This window comes from Triticum aestivum, chromosome 3D (assembly GCF_018294505.1).
Source record: "Triticum aestivum cultivar Chinese Spring chromosome 3D, IWGSC CS RefSeq v2.1, whole genome shotgun sequence".
NCBI lineage: Eukaryota > Viridiplantae > Streptophyta > Magnoliopsida > Poales > Poaceae > Triticum > Triticum aestivum.
The window spans coordinates 123,136,939-123,157,255 of NC_057802.1; the positions used below are offsets into that span (position 1 = coordinate 123,136,939).

Sequence of the window (20,317 nt, forward strand, 5' to 3'; positions counted from 1 at the left end):
GATGAAACTCCAATTTCAATCGATTCCAATTCCATGATCCAATATCATCGCATAGCCTATACCATGCCAATGCTTTTCCCTTCAAAGATAAAGGGAAAACATTTTTCATAACTTCATCTCCGGGTAAACCTGTAAGCTTAAACAATCCACAAATTTGTTCCACATATATCAAGTGCATATCAGGATGTTCGGTTCCGTCTCCTGCATAAGGATTAGCTAGCAGTTGTTCTATCATACCCGAAGGAATTTCATATTCAATATTTTCAGTAGGTGCAGTAGGTGGAGGGGTAGCTAATTGTGGTTCTGGTCGAGGTGAAGATACCCCGAACAAACCCCTCAAAGGATTGTTCTCCATAGTAACAAGTGATAATAAATTTCAGCACACTATATAAATGTTTCCTTACCAAATTTCACTTACCAAAGGCGCTTCACTCCCCGGCAACGGCGCCAGAAAATAGCCTTGATGACCCACAAGTATAGGGGATAAATTGTAGCTCTTTCGATAAGTAAGAGTGTCGAACCCAACGAGGAGCTGAAGGAAATGACAAGTGGTTTTCAGCAAGGTAATGTCTGCAAGTGCTGAAATTGTAAGTAGCAAAGTAGTTTGATAGCAAGATAATTTGTAACGAGCAAGTAACGGTAGTAGTAACAAAATTTCAGCAAGGTAGCCCAATCCTTTTGAGGCAAAGGACATGCCAAAACGGTCTCTTATGATAAGCAAAGCGCTCTTGAGGGTACACGGGAATTTCATCTAGTCACTTTCACCATGTTGGTTCGATTTGTGTTCGCTACTTTGATAATCTGATATGTGGGTGGACCGGTGCTTAGGTGTTGTTCTTACTTGAACAAGCCTCCTACTTATGATTAACCCTCCCGCAAGCATCTGCAACTACGATAAAAGTATTAAGAATAAATTCTAATCATAGCATTAAACTTTTGGATCCAATCGGTCCCTTACGGAATAGCGCATAAATAGGGGTTTAAGCTTCTATCACTCTCGCAACCCATCATATAATTACTACTCCACAATGCATTCTCTTAGGCCCAAAAATGGTGAAGTGTCATGTAGTCGACGTTCACATGACACCACTAAGGGAATCACAACATACATACTATCAAAATATCGAACACATATCAAGTTCACATGATTACTTGCAACATGATTTCTTCCGTGACCTCAAGAACAAAAGTAACTACTCACAAATGATAATCATGCTCAAGATCAGAGGGGTATTCAATAGCATAATGGATCTGAACATATAATCTTCCATCAAATAAACCATATAGTAATCAACTACAAGATGTAATCAACAGTACTAGTCACCTACAAGCACCAATCTATAGTTCCGGTAACAAGATTGAACACAAGAGATGAACTAGGGTTTGAGATGAGATGGTGCTGTTGAAGATGTTGATGCAGATAACCCTCCCCAAGATGGGAGAGTTGTTGGTGATGATGATGACGATGATTTCCCCCCTCCGGGAGGGAAAGTTCCCCCGCGGAATCGCTCCGCCGGAGGGCAGCAGTGCTCCTGCCCAAGTTCCGCCTCGAGACGGCGGCGCTCCGTCCCGAAAGTCCTCTCCTTATTTTTTCTAGGTCAAAATGACATATATACCAGAAGATGGGCACCGGAGGTGGGCCTGAGTGAGCACAACCCACCAGGGCGCGCCTGGGCTCCCTGGCGCGCCCAGGTGGGTTGTGCCCACTTGGTGGGCCCCCTCTGGTAGTTGTTTGCTCCAATATTCATCATATATTCTATAAAAATTCTTCGTGAAGTTTCAGCTTGTTTGGAGTTGTGCAGAATAGGTAGCCTGACGTAGCTTTTCCAGGTCCAGATTTCCAGGTGCCGGAATTCTCCCTCTTTGTGTGTGCCTTGTAAATTATGAGAGAAAAGGCATTAGAATTACTCCAAAAAGCATTATTATGCATAAAAACATCATAAATAACAGTAAGAAAACATGATGCGAAATGGACGTATCATTCGTCTGACATCCGAACGCGGTGACGAACGCGCAACCCCTCCGTTGGCACACCGAGGCCATGGACGCACCGTGGGCGTCGTCTGATGCAAACATGACTCGGCGTGCCCGCCGTGCAAGGCAGCGGGTGCGGGAGGCGGCGACAACCCTCACGACGGTGGACGTTGCGGATGCGGAGTCGCATTCTCCAGCTCCCCATATGGTGCACCAGTCCAGGTGTTGCAACCGCGTCGTGGTGGATGTCGCCGGCTCGTCCCAGGACAGATCCATCATCGGTCTGACATCCACCGGCACCGTCCGGGTTCCGGGCTCAGACGAGGAAGAGTATGGCATGGGAGACAACGGCGCCTTGAGTCCCGTGAGCGGGCTCGTGTCCCATGACATACTCTACCTTGCCGGCGCTGGACAAACACTATGGGGAGCGTAGCTGGCCACCAGACAAGCTCCGCTTAAAGATCGACTTATGTTGCATGTAATAATATAAATTTAAGATTTCTAATTTAGATATCCAGTTATAAAATGAAATATTTAAAGCGTGATCAGTCACTATCATGCGGACGTGACCGGACACGTCCACGGATGTTTGAGGGAGCGGATTTGCTAAGTGCGGGTGTAGGTGCTCTAATGTCCACACAAACACGAACACCTGCGTGCGTGCAAAACCTCTCCTCTTCGGAACCCCCCAGCGGCCACGTCTTCTTCCGTATAATCAACTGAAAGGGAAACGTTCCCAGCCGGACGACCGGCCGTGCGTCGCGCCGGTCGCGTGCGCAACGTACGATCCGCGCTGATCCATTGGCTCCTGTTGCAGCCACGCGCACATGCTTGTGGGGTCCCGACCAGTTTTTTCTTTAGCTGTCAGACTGCTTTTTCCCTACACTTCTGTCTATCTCTACCCGTGTCCATTCGTTTCCTCTTTTCTTTTCTTTTGTTGCAATTGTCATGGACAGCCCGTCGAACCCCAACCGGTTGATATCGAGCTACAACCGGCGAGTTGTTTTTTAGGGACCGGCGTTATTTTTTGCTGCGATTGGCGAGGACGAGGCATTTTTTGCTACAACCGACAAGTAAATTTGCTAGGACCGGTGTGACCTTCTGCAGCTACCAGCGACGACGAACTTTTTTTTTCTACGAACGACGTGTTGTTTTGCTTGGACAAGTGATTTTTTTAGTATGCCCTGGCGATGGCAAGTCATTTTTTTGCTGGAACCGACAATCATTTTTGCTGGACCGGCGAGTATTTTTGTTGCGCCCGACAACGGCTAGCCTTTTTTTGCTGCAACCGAAGATCAACTTTGCTCGGACCTAACAAAAATTTTGTTGCGACCAGCGATCGGCAAGAATTTTGCTACGACCCGGTGATTGCAAGCCATTTTTTTGGTGCAACTGGCGTTCATTTTTGTTGGGACCAGCGAGAATTTTTGTTACGATCGGCGACTGGTGAGAATTTTTTCTACGACCCGGTGATGGCAAGCCATTTTTTTGCTGCAACTGGCATTCATTTTTGCTGGGACCAGCAAGATTTTTTGTTACGACTAGTGACCGGTGAGAATTTTTGCTACAACCCGGTGATGGCAAGTCATTTTTTTGCTGCAACCGGTGTTCATTTTCACTGGGACCAGCATGAATTTTTCTTACGGCCAACGACCGGCGAGAATTTTTGCTACGACCCGGTAATGGCAAGCCATTTTTTTACTGCAACCGGCGTTTATTTTTGCTAGGACCAGCCAGAATTTTTGTTGCGTGAGGCAACGACGTCGAGTTCCGACGGTGATGCATGGTGGCGGCACCGAGCTGCAACAGTGGACGGGATATTCATGGGAGCTGGGGTAACACGAGTCGACGAGCAAACCATCGGCGCATGGCGCTGGCAACTCGTTTCGTGCACGCGCGGGGAGTGCTTGTGAGGCGACAACAGCGAGTTGCAACCGCGATGCAGGACAGCCATGGTGAGCTATGACGGTGGACGGGGCATTCGCGGAAGCTGGGCGTCACGAGAAAAGCTACGGCGCATGCCAACCACTGCCCGTTCCATGCGGGCGGGCAACAATAATCCTAGACTCACGGGCCTATTATGGGCTTTTACGTGATTTTCTTCTAAACGAATCTCCCCTCCCCCCTATTTTCAGTGGGGGTGGGGCCCATGCTCCCTCTTCTCCAATCCCTATCGCCCACGTCAGCTATCCCGTAAAACCTGTAATCGACCCGTCCGTGCGTCTAGCATTACCGGCCGGGCAAAGCGGACTCGTTTTGCATGGGATTCAACGGTTTCTGTTTTGCGTGACCCAACGTCTGAAAGGACATAGATCCAACGTTTCAGGATGGACGAATCCAATGGATGCAAGTGGACGGCGGACCGACTCAGCCGGTCGACCGGCGCAGAGTAGCGGCCCAACTGAAAACGAATCACCTCCACGTCAAAGGAAAACGAATCACCTCTCCACGACGCCACCCGCATCGACAACTCAAAACCCGTCGCCTCACTGTCACCGACCCCGGCGATCACCGGCGAACAAGGGACCACTATACTTCTCTCTCCAAACGCGAAGATGGACGAAGGGAATGTGGCGCAGCAGCTCAAGCAGATGACGGACTTCATCCGCTTGGAAGCCGTCGAGAAGGCATTCGAGATCGAGGCCGCCGCCGCCGAGGTAACGCTGGTTTCCCCTTATATTGCGCATCTTTTCTAGATGACTGGATAGTTTCGGATCTCGGCTGCGATCGGCGAGATCCGCGTCGCGGAGGGTTGGATCTGTTGCATTGCTGCTGGGGTCGCGCACTGGAGTGGAGTGGGGCGTGGATCGGGCAGTGGCGTCATCGTAGGAGTCTGTATTGGTGGTCCATGGCTTACCGGAGTGCTTGCTGGAGTTGCCGTTTCGATCGTGTTCTCTATGGATTCTCCATCGCGTACTGCTGGACCGTTGGACATTTATGCTACTAGTAATGTTTGTAATCGTAATCTTGGGCATTGCGTTTTCTGCTGATTCTCTCGCGCCCAAATTAGCTAAATTATAGTCTACTTATGTTGGAGTGCTACTGCTAATTTAGAGATCCGTTTGTCTTGCGTTTGATAGCAAGCTCTATTACAAAAGGGTGTGCTAAGATACAATGCAAATTCAGAAGAGTGAAAAGCTAGAACTTCGGATACATGTTCCCGTGAATTACTCTGTTTCCTTCATTGAGTTATCCGTTCTTTTGGATAATTAGCATATATTAATGTTGTCATGATTTGTGTGGTGCCTTTTTGAAACTTTGAACTGACGAATGATAATTTCTCAGGAATTCCAAATCGAGAAACTACAACTGGTGGAAGCTGAAAAGAAGAAGATCAGGCAGGACTATGAAAAGAAAGAGAAACAAGTTGATATCAAGAAGAAAATGTAAAAGTTCTCATTCCCGACTGGTGACTCTGCTGTTTATTTTACAAATTGCACACTGGCAAATACTTGCTCCTCATAAGTCATTGACATTATATAAATTTTCACCTTTTTGGCACATGGCCTGCTCATGTGGGTATAAAGAAAACAGAACAGAAGAATACTCTCTGAAGTTTATTGTGTGTTACCTTATGCAGCGAATACTCAATGCAGCTCAATGCTTCCCGAATTGAAGTTCTTCAAGCTCAAGATGATTTAGTAAAGTCCATGATGGATTCAGCACGGAAAGAGCTACTGTACCAAAGCCGAGACCATCAATCTTACAAGAAACTTCTCAGGATACTTATTGTTCAGGTCAGCAGAGTGGAATTTGCATCCTTTTCTGTAACCTGAATATGAAGCATGAATTTGTTGCAGCTATTGCAAGTAATAGCTCATATGAACCAACACACATCTCCATATGGGTTGTGAATGCATCCCTTGCTAGGCATGTACAAATGGCTGCCCTCAAGATGAGACACACGGAATTTCAGTAACTAACCGGTTCCCTTAGTGCCGCATCTACCATTTTCAAAGCCATTCCCTGGTCACCCTGGGGTGGTAGTGAATTTGAGTCGATTGTTCTCGAATTTAGTCAGCCAAAATCGCAGCACTTGATGTGAAACTTTTTTTTTCAAAAAAAAAAAAGTGTTCTCCGTCTCCCTGAAGAGTAACATTTCTACTTGTTAGAATGGATTTCTAATCGTAATACTCTACTGTGTTTTCAACTTTTTGTATGTGCTAGTTTTCAAAATTTATATATGTTCTTTGATTTTACGAACTTTAGAACATAAGTAGGCAATAGTTGCATGCAAAGTAGTTGCTGTTGAAATTGAATCATTAGACTTATCTATCCCTAAGTAGAGTGACTTAGACCTGCCTTTTTTTTAATAGCCTCTATTTCCATGATTCTTTCATAATTTGAAAATTGAATGTTATTGGTGCCTGAGTATTATCTAACGCATAAAGTCACCTGACCAGAGCTTGCTGCGTCTGAAAGAGTCGGCGGTCATTCTCCGCTGCAGGAAGGAGGATCTTGAGCTTGTTGAATCGGTCTTGGAATCTGCGAGGAATGAGTATGCAGAAAAGGAAAATGTATATCCGCCTGAAATCATGGTAGACCGCCATGTCTATCTGCCGCCTGCTCCCAGTCATTACAAGGAACATGACCTGTCCTGGTAATACTTGCAATCTTCTGTGGGTAATAAGCCACAAGTCCTCATGCTCATTGAATAATAAAGTGTAGATCTGAATATCTAAAGCTTACTCTTGTACCTTTTATTTTAGCTCTGGTGGAGTTGTAATGGCTTCTCAAGACGGAAAAATCGTCTTTGAGAACACGTTGGATGCTAGACTAGAAGTGGTTTTCAGAAAGAAGCTGCCAGAGGTATGTACTGTGTTCCTTTTTGTTTGGCCTTGTCATTTCTTAAGTGATCCTGTTGAATGTCCCCTGCATGGTTGACATTTACACTCTAATGTACACAATGGGAAATAATGCAGATAAGTTTAGCATTTTAGTGTATTTAGTGTGCCTGTGGTTGGTCATAAAGCCTTTTTTTTTTCGGGGATAGTAAAGCCATCTTGTTGGTGTACATATGCAACTTGCAGTTTCCATGTTCCAGCCCTGCAGTTATCCAACACAAGTACACCTTTGATCCTTTACTATATGCTGTTTTCTGAAAGAAAGAAAGACAGAAAGAAAGGAAGCCTCTTGTTGGGTCCATTGTCATGTTCCTCACTTGATCATGGTCGTCTGCCTTTAAATTATGTTGAGCATATTATATGACTGCGTAATTAGCGATATGTCTTCTCTCCTTGCTATCAACGATCTGTTAACGTTTGTGTGGCACATGTACATTTTTCAGATCCGTCAAAGCCTTATTGGGCAGGTAGCTGCATGAACAATTCTTGTAAACAGAATGCTGCACAGTTGCTGCTCGGCACCTCTTGATGATGATCTTCGAGAAATCATTTTTGTGGTTCACCAGTAATTTACACAGGCTCACTCTTTTGGTCAGGGGGAAGAACCCTTTGTCACTGATAACTCGAGACTTAATTATGCCACGCAAGCATAATAAGATGAACTACAGCATTGGGCGATTTCTCTTAATAAGGCGTCGATTTGTGTAGTGAAGCCATTTATGTGTACACGTAATTTGTTACCTTGATGAAATTGGTCTCTTCGATTTTCATATATCTGATCTAGAAGAAGTGTTGACTAACACATCGCACAGATAGCACCAGTAGGGGATGTCATGGTTGCCAGGGGTGTACCCTTGCGTGCCCTCTTTCATTCAGTCAAACGAAGTACTCCCTCCGTCTAACGCTAGTACAAAGTTGAGTCACTTATTTTGGGACGGAGGGAGTAGTACATTTCTAAAAGTGATATAATTTTTAAAATTTCTTTAAAAAAAACTTAGTTTATTTCATTGAACTAGAGAGAGTTCGGAGGTATCCTAAGGATCACCACTTTGTATCCCTAATCATGGCTAAGATGTAGCAACCATTTGAAATTATGAATAGGATAAAGCCTTTTGGGTTCAATAATCAGGGGAACAGTAGACAGAACACCTAAAATATGGAACCTCTGTTTCCCCATTATAGGTTATTTGTGTTTCGAGTAGAACGAGAGACAAGGCAAAATGATTCAAGTGTCATCTTTATTGATCATGTTCACGTATATATACAATCCCATAGGATGCATCCAAGAGAAGCGTCCGTTGCAAAAGGCGTCGATCGGGAGGAGAGGAGCAACCGTTGGGCAGTTGCCAAAGTGGCAACCGCATGCATGGTGCGGGAATGCGGGGATTCCCTTAACTAACCGCTGGGGTTAATTAGTTTTAACACTCCCCCTAATCACCGCTTAACCGTGTGTTTGATCATCATCTTGATTAAGTCTCCTCAAAAACCCTGCGGGAAAAAATGTGAGGAGTATAGTATTTGATATGTTGCCAAACTCCTGCAAACCCAGTGGGAAAAATAAGGAGAAAATGATGCAACATATAATGGTTATTGTCTCTTTTAACTCAATACGAGATGACCCATAGAGTTCAGAGGACAATAAATATGTCGTATATACTTTCCCAAAAACCCCGGTGGGGAAAACAGAGAGTATGACATATGATCTCATGTTGATATTACCTCATAAAAACCTTTATGAGAACCTATAAAATAAACTCATGAAGGAAAAAAGAGTATAATATGATGCTTTGAACAGGAACAATTCAGGAAGATACCCCCCCCCCCCCCCGATTCTTGCATATTCCGAAGTTGTCATATACCAATTCCATGAACACATTTCTGGAACATAGAAGTTGGTAGAGACCTGGTGAACAAATCAGTCGCATGATTTGACGTGCAAGATATGCAATATAGTGATATTGCTTATATGTAATCTGTTTGCATCTGGGCAACACAAGAAACATTATCGTTGAGATAATGGTTGGTGGATGTAGCCATGAGGTCTGTTTCGAAGACTCTTCATGAGAGGGCTACTACACCTAGTAGGAACACTAAGCTTGTCTACGATCTGACATAGTGGGGATCTGATCGATGTATCCAATGATATCGGTGTTCACATTTATGTGAAACTGAAAAACCAGGACAAGATGTTTGATGCCTTGGAGATATCAAAAGATATTCTTAAGTACCAACCAATTGTGTTTGGTGAATCCAATGGCATTATGGAACGTTGAGTCCCAATATCTTATTTCCATCATCGCTTTGTCTAAATAGGCCTTTCTCTATCTCTAGAGAATGAACTACCATGAGAGTTATGGATGGATAAGATTTGTCCACAATGAATTTCTCCAATATATTTTGGATATAGACAACATAGTGTACCATAATGTATGAATGAAGGTGCTCAAGTTGTAGTAACGAGCGGTATCTTGGTTTTACCCAAATCCTTCATTTAAACTCCGTCATTTAGATGATTACATATATTGTCATTGCAGGAGTAATCACTGTGTATGACAGACTAACATGGATAACCATCATTGTAGGAGTAATCCTTGTGTAAAGGAACTCACTAAGTCGGTTGTACCAAATGTACCGACAACAATAAGTCATATGGTGACTTACTGATTTTTACACAATGTATGTTGCATTTTGTATTTCGATTCAGAATTGAGATTCCATTGGAAATCAATCATATATGTCTGAATCTAGTGAGCCACATGGATATGCGATCACTACATCTATCAACTGCAGAGATAGATGATTTTGTACTGCCAATGATATAAGTTATCGGAAAGAGATTCCACCTCTGGAGAATAGTTGGGTATCTGCGTGAACCCTTGTGCTACAATACTTGCTCTTTGTTTCACCACCTCGTTGTTCTCAATTCTGTTTCCAGAAGAAAACTGGTGTAGGTATTGCTTATGAATACCTTCCCATTATTGAGCAAGATCATTTCTACCTAGATTATACCCTTTCCTTGAGTTCAGTCCGAGTATTGTTTACACTTTGCCATGGCCATGGTCTTTGGATCTGAATCATTTGAAAGGTTTTTGCAATCTAGTTGAGAAATGTATGTCGACAATTTGTAGACTTCCGGTTATATGATTCTCCAGAATCTATATATCAATATATAGTTGATGGAAATATCGTTACCCATGGTGACTGCTCGCGATTTCCCAATGCGATTGAGTCGGGTATTCCGATGTCCCGGTCATTGTGTGCACTATGACCTGGGTTGGTGGAGGTTTCCCGTCCACTGGGTGTATACTACCCATTAGGTGTCTGTCAACGTGAAGTTGACTTGCATTTACTGATTCACAGGCCTTGATATCCTTGCTTGCGAGAAGCTAAATCCTGATGTACTTTTGCCATACATCTCCCCCTGTTGCTTTGAACGGGGAGTGGAGTGGATTTTAGTTGGTACCTCCACTCTTTCAGGCATACTTTTTGCAGGATTGTAGGATTGTGTGACACCTTTATAGTCAGTAAATGAATCTGGCAGTTATTTGCAATGTGTTGCAAATCTTCTGAACGCATGGTTCAGATCTTTGAGTACGTGGATTTGAGGCAGAAATGTGTTGAACATTCCACTAATTTCCTGGCATTCTTTATGGTACTTGAAATCTCCCCCTAATGCCTGGAAATGTTCCTCATTGAATCAGCATACTGGCCTTGAATAACTCCCCATGCGAGGGGCTTGAGGTATTGACGGAAATACAGTTATTCCTCACATAGATCCCAACTATATGTTGAGGGGCCAATGATGTATGCCGGGTGGTGATATCGGTATGCAACCGAATTACCGCAGATAGGAAATACTTGGTAGATATCCACATATCAAAGATAGAGGGGAATAATATTATGCAGTTCTGTCATGAGCGTGTAAAACTGCATGACTCCAACGTAAAGTTGGTAAGTTGCAATTCCAAAGTAAAGATAATGCAATGAGCTTAACTCTTTGGATAGGATTCTACCAAACCATTTTGAGTCTAGACATTAGGACAAATTGCTAAACTTCAATCCAAGGGCCATAGAGAAGGCACTCAATGAGAATTCTGCAATGTTATCCATTCGATTTGCTTGAAATCGATGTCAGGATAATGAGACAATGGTTTCGTGTGAATAAAGCACACACTTAAGACCATCATGTAGATATGTCTTTTAGAACCATGAAATACCTGAATAGTCTAGTCAATGGATGGGAAGAGCCACTTACCTCAACTTGATGCATTCAAGGAGTCTGAGTGGTTCAACGTAGACTTTAAGGTGTGCGAGCCTTAAAATTAGCTTTCCTGTGTCACTTGTAGTGCACATAACATCCATATGTTGTTAGAATTTAGCATCATAATAATCATAAACTATTGGAATTGCTGATAGTTTCATTTTCAACCCAATGTCTCGATGACCAAGGCGAGTATGCCAAGTTTTTCATGTACAAGACACTCTTGAAAACTACCTCGTATGCAACATGTGCTACGGGTTGTGTCGTATGTGTAGTACAATCCAGATGATACACAGAGAATGTGCTTGCCATATCTGTTGCATGTGGTTAAGAGAAGTTATTTTTCTTTGTTGTCATCATAAGTTTCGCTATGGAAACTATTTTGACGGATACCTCCATAGCTTACTAGGGTACGAGTTAAACCTGGGAAGCAATAAAGCATCCCGACGTTACTCGAGTACCCACAGGGATAGTAAATATGACTCGAGTTGAGCCAACAAATACCTCATCGCATCTAGCGATTTTAAAATATCTCCTTTCTCTCAATGAGAGTGGAAACATTGGACTTCCCTGAGTATAGAGTTTGTGGTGCATATGTCCACAAGGCACATATCATTTTTCATCGGATTGATTCCCATAGAAATCTATATATAGACATGAAGACTCTCAATATGAAAATCACTGTCAGATATATAGAATACATACAAATGTATTTGTACCAAAGTGCTGATACAATATATTGTGATATACAATATATGATGACAACAATACTTATGTTGTTACAACATCGTAAATGGACATTAATTATATTGACCACTCAGGAGATTGAAAGACTATTCATAGCCTCCAAACATGTTGGTTGAGGCATATTCAACCATCACATTCTCTGTGCCCATAGGGTCCCGTCACAGCTGGTGATGTCGGATGGAAGGTTGATGTAAGATTCAAACCTTTGCCCTTGAGGTTCATTGTATCCCAGGAATTGCTGACACAGAATAACCAGATGCTGAGATCTGAATCTAATGCCTTATGATATATAAGACATCATTTTTCTGTTAGCGGTGTGATCCTGACAAGAGGTGAATCCAGGATTGCACATATTATCCCACGAGACACAAGAGCGATCATGATGTCCATGGCCCAGATAGGGCAGTGGTGGCCATTGAGGGCGAATGCCTCAAATTCTATAGCCATATCTTCCCTCTATGGGTAAACCAAAGATAATTAATTTATGATCAGTAAATTAAAGACCATCATGGTTGATGTTGTATTGACCTTAGCAAAATTAATGGGTATTTCAAGAAGTTATCTTGAAACCATTAATGTGAATCTCAAATTGCTAAGTATGACACCTTGAAGATAATATCCAAAATGGAGTAGATCTCGTAGCACTAGGGAGTATAATCTAATGAAATCAGTAGATATTCACTCGTAATGCCTTATGTCATTACTTAGAAAAATGTGAGGGAGAACACTTTGTAAAGCAATTATAATGTCAAAATGACAAAATATAGGCTTTAACAGTAGTGGTGATAATCTGCAAAGCAGTACTACCTTGTGATCCCAACACATCGATTTGAAAAACAACACTTAGAATGTTGCATCTTTATTTGCAAAAATTGAAAAACTCAATTGCAAATAGACGTATTAATCTCGACATGTGGTGAACATGGAAATATATACATCATAGAAATATTCCGGAATACATGGTACTCAACGGAGAAACAGTACTATAGAAGTACTTAATTTATCTTTGCAAGAGATCGGAAATCTCAATTGCAAATATATGTAATTAATCTCGACACGTATTAAACGTGAAGATATATAACATCAATTTAGGATCTGGAATACATTGATATTCAACAAAAGACAGTACTAGATGTACTGATTTTAACAGTTTAAAGCGGGAACTAACCATCGCTTAAAATACTGTTAAAGCACAAATGAACTAAAAGTTGAAATGTGCTAGACGGCATGTTTTAGCCGCTTGTGGGCCATGGCTTAATTACCAACCACATGCGCGTATGCCACGTGAAGGCATGTGTGGCAGCCCACGGTCTGGTCAACCGAAGAGATAAGGAAACAAGTCCTCACTAGAGATGAAATCTCCAGCGCTGGATCCCTCACTCACGGAGACTACCATAGAAATCCTCTCGCTCTAGGGGCTCCATGTACCAGTGTGCCGGAGCGGCTGCTCGACGGCGAGGTCGTTAGGAGAAGGCCGATAAGACGGCGGCGGGCGCCGGAGCGTGGCGCAGGCGGAGGAGTGGCGGGCGTCGGGGACGGCAGGCGCGACGGCCGGCAGGGTCCGCGTCGACAACCACATCGCTGGCTTCAGCTTCAACAACCGCAGGGGTTGGAGACGGCAGCGTCGCGGTTTCGTCGTCGTTGTCGCCATTATGACGACGTCGTCCGGCCGGCCGGTGCTCAAGTCCCGACGCGGCGGTCGATGGCGGCCATGGTGCGGCCGTAAAGCCTCTCCGCGAGCTTGCTCCAGCCCGCGTTGGCGTCGGCGTGTTCTGCGAACGCCACGGGCACGAAGCCAGGAGGCCGCGGCTGAGCGCGGGAGCGCGGCGCGGCCGGGCAGCGGCCTTGGGCAGGAGGGCGCGCAGCCGGGCGGCCGGGCGCGGGGGCGCGTCGCAGCGCGGAGGCCGTGGTCTGGGGCGCGGCGCGGAGGGCGCAAGTCTGGCGGTGCGGACGAGCGCGTGAGCGCGGCCGAGGCGCGAGGCGGCCGATGCGGTCAGATGGCGATGGCGCAAGGCGCGGCGTGGCCGGGCGGAGCCGGCCACGGCCTGGCGCGGGCGGCACGCGGAGGCCGGGGAGCGGCGCTGACGCGGCCAGGAACGGCCACGGCGCGGGCGAGCGTGGCCACGGCCGGCGACGAGGGCGCGAGGCGCGGGCCGTGCGGCAAGTTTTGAGGCCTGGTGCTCTCGGTTACGAGCGTGCTGATAACGTGTTTCGAGTAGAAGGAGAGACAAGGCAAAATGATTCAAGTGTCATCTTTATTGATCATGTTCACGTATATATACAATCCCATAGGATGCATCCAAGAAGCATCCGTTGCAAAAGGCGTCGATCGGGAGGAGAGGAGCAACCGTTGGGCAGTTGCCAAAGTGGCAACCGCATGCATGGTGCGGGAATGCGGGGATTCTCTTAACTAACCGCTGGGGTTAATTAGTTTTAACAATTTGATTCGAATGTTCTCTTTTGGATAATTGAAAACCTTAGAATTTTTTCCCTATATATTTTGATTCATAGGATTGAATCCTTTAGGGACTCTTTGAATCAAAGAAATTTTATAAGAATTTTGAAGTATTAGAATCCTTAGAAATTTTTGGTATGTTGATCCTTTGGTTGCGTAGGATTGAATCTATAAGAATTTTGTAGGGGAATGTAGTATTTCAAAAAATTTATGTACGATCACGCAAGATCTATCGAGGAGAAGTATAGCAACGAGCGGGGAGAGTGTGTCCACGTACCCTCGTAGACCGAAAGCGGAAGCGTTTAGTAACGCGGTTGATGTAGTCGAACGTCTTCGCGATCCAACCGATCCAAGTACCGAACGCACGGCACCTCCGCGATCAGCACACGTTCAGCTCGGTGACGTCCCTTGAACTCTTGATCCAGTTGAGGCCGAGGGAGAGTTCCGTCAGCATGACGGCGTGGTGACGGTGATGATGAAGTTACCGGCGCAGGGCTTCGCCTAAGCACTACGACGATATGACCGAGGTGTGTAACTGTGGAGGGGGGCACCGCACACGGCTAAAAGATCAACTTGTGTGTTCTAGGGTGCCCCCCTGCCCCCGTATATAAAGGAGAGAGGGGGAGGCCGGCCGGCCCTAGGGGCACGCCCAAGGAGAGGGAGTCCTACTAGGACTCCAAGTCCTAGTAGGATTCCACTTGGTGGAAGGGGGAAGGAAGGGAGAGGGAGAGGGAAAGGGGGGCCGCGCCCCCTCCCCTAGTCCTATTCGGACTCCCCATGGGGGGGAGCCTCCCCTATGTGGGATGTCCTCTCTCTCCCCTATGGCCCATGATGGCCCATTGCTTCCCCGGGGAGTTCCGGTAACCCCTTCGGCACTCCGTTTTTACCCGAAACTATCCGGAACACTTCCGGTGTCCGAATATCATGGTCCAATATATCAATCTTCATGTCTCGACCATTTCGAGACTCCTCGTCATGTCCGTGATCTCATTTGGGACTCCGAACAACCTTCGGTCATCAAATCACATAAACTCATAATACAAATCGTCATCGAACGTTAAGCGTGCGGACCCTACGGGTTCGAGAACTATGTAGACATGACCGAGACACCTCTCCGGTCAATAACCAATAGCGGAACCTGGATGCTCATATTAGCTCCTACATATTCTATGAAGATCTTTATCGGTCAAACCGCATAACAACATACGTTGTTCCCTTTGTCATCGGTATGTTACTTGCCCGAGATTCGATCGTCGGTATCCTCATACCTAGTTCAATCTCGTTACCGGCAAGTCTCTTTACTCGTTCCGTAATGTATCATCCTGCAACTAACTCATTAATCACATTGCTTGCAAGGATTATAGTGATGAGCATTACCGAGAGGGCCCAGAGATACCTCTCCGGTACACGGAGTGACAAATCCTAATCTTGATCTATGCCAACTCAACAAACACCATCGGAGACACATGTAGAGCATCTTTATAATCACCCAATTACGTTGTGACGTTTGATAGCACACTAAGTGTTTCTCCGGTATTCGGGAGTTGCATAATCTCATAGTCATAGGAACATGTATAAGTCATGATGAAAGCAGTAGCAATAAACTAAACGATCATAGTGCTAAGCTAACGGATGGGTCTTGTCCATCACATCATTCTCTAATGATGTGATCCCGTTCATCAAATGACAACACATGTCTATGGCTAGGAAACTTAACCATCTTTGATTAACGAGCTAGTCAAGTAGAGGCATACTAGGGACGCTCTGTTTGTCTATGTATTCACACATCTACTAAGTTTCCGGTTAATACAATTCTAGCATGAATAATAAACATTTATCATGATATAAGGAAATATAAATAACAACTTTATTATTGCCTCTAGGGCATATTTCCTTCAAATTTTCCTAAGGAATCATTTGTACGACATTTCATAGGAAATCCAGTATCTACTCAAACCTTTTGAAAAAAATTCTTTATTTTTTGTGATATAGTTAAATAAACTAAAATCATGTAGGATTTGAATGGGCATGATATTCCTATTCCCACACTTTTACAATCCTGATAATCAAAAAGACCCTAAGGATTTGTTTCCCTAAAGAACATTTGCACTATATTTCATAAGAAATTTAACAACAGTTCACACCTCTTGAAAAATGTCCTTTATTTCTTTTGTGTTGTAAACAAACATACCAAAATCCTAAAGTAATTGAATGGGCATGGCATTCTAATCCCGTGTATTTTAGAATCCAATGAATCAAACAGATCTAATGTTTGTTTCCTTCATTGTCAAAATATTTCCCCACCATTTGAGGAACATCGGACAACACACACATCGATCACCTTCTCTTCCCAACAGTGGTCCCTCGCTGCAACTCCCTTCCCCGTGCACTACCATCATGCCAACCTTGTTAATAGTAGCGGTTGATCCTAGTGTGAATGGCAACGAAGAGAAAGACTACGAACTCGTTGAGGGGAGAGAAGAGGGAGGGCGACAAGGATGGGAAAAAGTGAGACACATAAGGAACATGGAACATAAAATTGTTATGTACGAATTCAATTCTAACAATAAAAAAACACTCAATGCTACATACTGAATCCATCAAAGGAGAAAAGGTACAACAGAAGTCCGATCAATAATGCCACCATGTCCACATGACCATCCATGCCCTCGTTCGCTCCTCTCAATTGCCACCTTCCTTCCCTCACCCTTCCTCCCCCTTTGTTGCTCCTACCAAGTTGTGCCGCTTTGTTTCTTCTATTTTTCCTGCCACCACGTCGCTAGATATGTCTCGTCGCTATCGCCAACACCCCCATTAGGTATCCCACTAAGTCCAGGGGTGTTTGCCACTATCAGATTACCTAGCCAACACAATTTTTTGAAAATCCTCCTGAAAACATATTCCATGCAACCCGAGATTATAAATACTCAAATCATATTTTGGAACACAATTCTAATACAATATATGTTCGCCATGTTGCAAAATCTTAGATTAAAATTCAACCTACATCTATAGAAACAAAATGGTCAACTCATATTTTGAATAGTAGTTATCCAATGTTAGACCACGAATCTGTCCCATAAACATAGTCAATGTTTCTTTTTGCGAGGAACATAGTCAATGTTGGATTTGTTGTTTTTATTTCCCAGGCAATTGTTTCATATCTAGATTCAAATTTCATGGCCTCCTAGATGTATATTATGTATTATTTTCAAATATTTTGATAACATGTAAAGTAATTTTTTGGTAATCATAATCAGCGAGCGTTCATTGGGAGGGATGACAGTTGCGAATGTTTTCATGAAAAATTCAGTTGTCGCAAGGATGGCAAAGATGGCAATTATAGCTCGCAAGCATGACAATTTTCTAATGAAAAATAGAACTGCACTGGAGTTGCCATGCTCGCTAACCAAAATTGTCTCGTTCGGCTTATGGACACCTAGTAGCAGAAATCAAGTCAATGGTGAATGAAAGGGAGTTTGTTCCACAGAAAATTTGTAGAGCTCAAAACAGTGTAGCAGATTGTATGGCAAACTATAGTCGTACCGAGTCATGTACTACGGTGTGGATGTGCAGATGTCCTCTGAAAGATCATGGATATCACCTAGAGGGGGGTGAATAGGCACTTTAAAATAATTACGGTTTAGGCTTGAACAAATGCGGAATAAAACTAGCATTTAATTTGTCAAGCACAAAACCTAAAACGACTAGGCTCACCTATGTGCACCAACAACTTATGCTAAGCAAGATAAACAACTAAGACATGGAACAATAAGGTTACCACAAAGTAAAGTGCATAAGTAAAGGGCTCGGGTAAGAGATAACCGAGGCACGCGGAGACGACGATGTATCCTGAAGTTCACACCCTTGCGGATGCTAATCTCCGTTTGGAGCGATGTGGAGGCACAATGCTCCCCAAGAAGCCACTAGGGCCACCGTAATCTCCTCACGCCCTCGCACAATGCAAGATGTCGTGATTCCACTAAGGGACCCTTGAGGGCGGTCACCAAACCCGTACAAATGGCAACCCTTGGGGGCGGTTACCGAACCCGTACACTTTGGCAACCCTTGGGGGCGGATCACCGAACCCGTACAAATGGCAACCCTTGGGGGCGGTCCCCGGTATGCTTTCCCAGAGCTTTACACCACAATGATTGAGCTCCGACAACACCAACCATCTAAGGCACCCAAGAGGAACAAGCTCTAGGGTGCCCAAACACCCAAGAGTAACAAACTTCTCAACTTCACTTCCACGTATCACCGTGAAGAACTCAAACCGATGCATCAAATGCAATGGCAAGGGCACACAGAGTGCCCAAGTCCTTTTCTCCCAAATTCCACCAAAGCAACTAATGCCATGGAAGAAAATGAGAGGAAGAACGAAGAAGAGAACACAAAGAACTCCAAGATCTAGATCCAAGGGGTTCCCCTCACATAGAGGAGAAAGTGATTGGTGGAAACGTAGATCTAGATCTCTTCTATCTCCCCCCCCCCCCAAAACTAGCAAGAATCCATGGAGGGATTGAGAGATAGCAAGCTCGAAGAAGGTCAAAAACGGGGGAAGAACGCGAGCTAAAAGGATAAGGTTCAATGGGGAAGAAGACCCCCTTTTATAGGTGGGAAAAAATCCAACCGTTATGTGCTCAGCCCGCACACGAGCGGCACTACCGCTCCATGGAGCGGTACTACCGCTCGGGTAGTAGTAATAGGAAAATAGAGCAACGACTAGGAACCTTGGGGTGGTAGTGCCGCCGAAGCGGTACTACCGCTCATCCTAGCGGTACTATCGCGGGAGAAGCAGATCATAGGAGCAGAGGAGGCAAGGTAGAGCACGACGGCAGTGCCCTAGCGGCGGTACTACCACCTGACCGGGACGGTACTACCGCTTACAGGCGGTACTACCGCACCTTACTGCCGCCCAACTACCGTTGAACCCGACACGAGAAACAGAACCCCCAGAACAAGCGGAAGTGCACGCGGTACTGGAACATCAGAAGTACCGCTTACAAGCGGTACTACCGCCCAACAAGGAACGGTACTACCGCTTACAAGCGGTACTACCACTATCCAGAGCGGTACTACCGCATGGGTGTAACAAGCAAGCCCTTGAGAAAAACAGATGCATCAAGAAAACCAAAACTGTCATAATTTCTGCATATGAGCTCCGAAATGAGCAAACTCAAGCTTGTTGGATAGATGACGACAAATACTATCCAACAGCGAGTGAAATCTCTATTGATGAAGAACCGGCAAAAACTCCAACATCAAAAACATCATAGAGGATGCATATGTGAACTCCGTTTTCGATGAACTCGAGCTTGTCATGAAGATGACCAAAAGCTCTAAAACTCACACAGAGAAACACCAAACAAGAACCAAGGAAGCAATGGTTTGAGCCCTCTACGAACGATACGACCAAGCTACTTACTTGAGAGCCCCCCTTGATAGTACGGCAATCGATCCTATAATCCGGTCTCCCAACTACCACCTTGAGACCGGTAAAATAGAAAACCTATCAACGACAAACCTTTGCCTTGCACATAGTCCACTTGAGCTTGATGATGACGATATTTGACTTCCTCAAGTTGGACCACCTTTCTTGACTGAGTTGGCTCGATGAAGACTAGTTGACTGCTCCCCCATACTCCACTATGGCTGAGCTACTCTTTGGCATATCTTTGCAAGTCCATTGTGACCATAATGGACGGCAAGCTTCAAGGACGATCTCTTCCTGATGCTCCACTTGAACTTGCACACCGCAACCTTGATGACGATCACCACTTGATGTCATCCTCCGTGGGTTATATGGTATCTTCCTTTTGACGCACGACCATGGAAACATACCTAACCCCACAAACAACTCTCACATAGACCATGGGTTAGTACACAAAACGTAATGGACAATGCTTACCATACCATGGGACCACTTGATCCCCCTCGGTACATCTTGTACGCTTTGTGTGTTGATCAACTTGATTCACTCCTTGACTTAGTCTTGATCAACCTTGTATCATGTCTTCTCACTGACCAAACTTT

The 20,317-nt window shown here is 44.6% G+C and overlaps 1 protein-coding gene across 1 annotated transcript; it reads left to right on the plus strand.

Moving 5' to 3' along the window:
- The first annotated feature begins 4,362 nt into the window (after positions 1 to 4,362).
- LOC123077808 (V-type proton ATPase subunit E) lies at positions 4,363 to 7,590 on the plus strand. Its single transcript, XM_044500136.1, has 6 exons — positions 4,363 to 4,631; positions 5,260 to 5,360; positions 5,555 to 5,711; positions 6,378 to 6,574; positions 6,684 to 6,783; positions 7,262 to 7,590. The coding sequence occupies exons 1-6, from the start codon at positions 4,530 to 4,532 to the stop codon at positions 7,295 to 7,297; spliced, it is 693 nt and encodes a 230-aa protein (XP_044356071.1). The 5' UTR covers positions 4,363 to 4,529; the 3' UTR covers positions 7,298 to 7,590.
- The last annotated feature ends 12,727 nt before the right edge of the window (positions 7,591 to 20,317 follow it).

Bases quoted from the DNA above. Each gene is read 5' to 3' on its own strand.
- LOC123077808 (XM_044500136.1), top strand. From the start codon at position 4,530: ATGGACGAAGGGAATGTGGCGCAGCAGCTCAAGCAGATGACGGACTTC. The intron at 4,632-5,259 runs GTAACGCTGGTT...ATAATTTCTCAG, and splicing joins TCGAGGCCGCCGCCGCCGAG to GAATTCCAAATCGAGAAACT. The intron at 6,575-6,683 runs GTAATACTTGCA...CTTTTATTTTAG, and splicing joins AAGGAACATGACCTGTCCTG to CTCTGGTGGAGTTGTAATGG.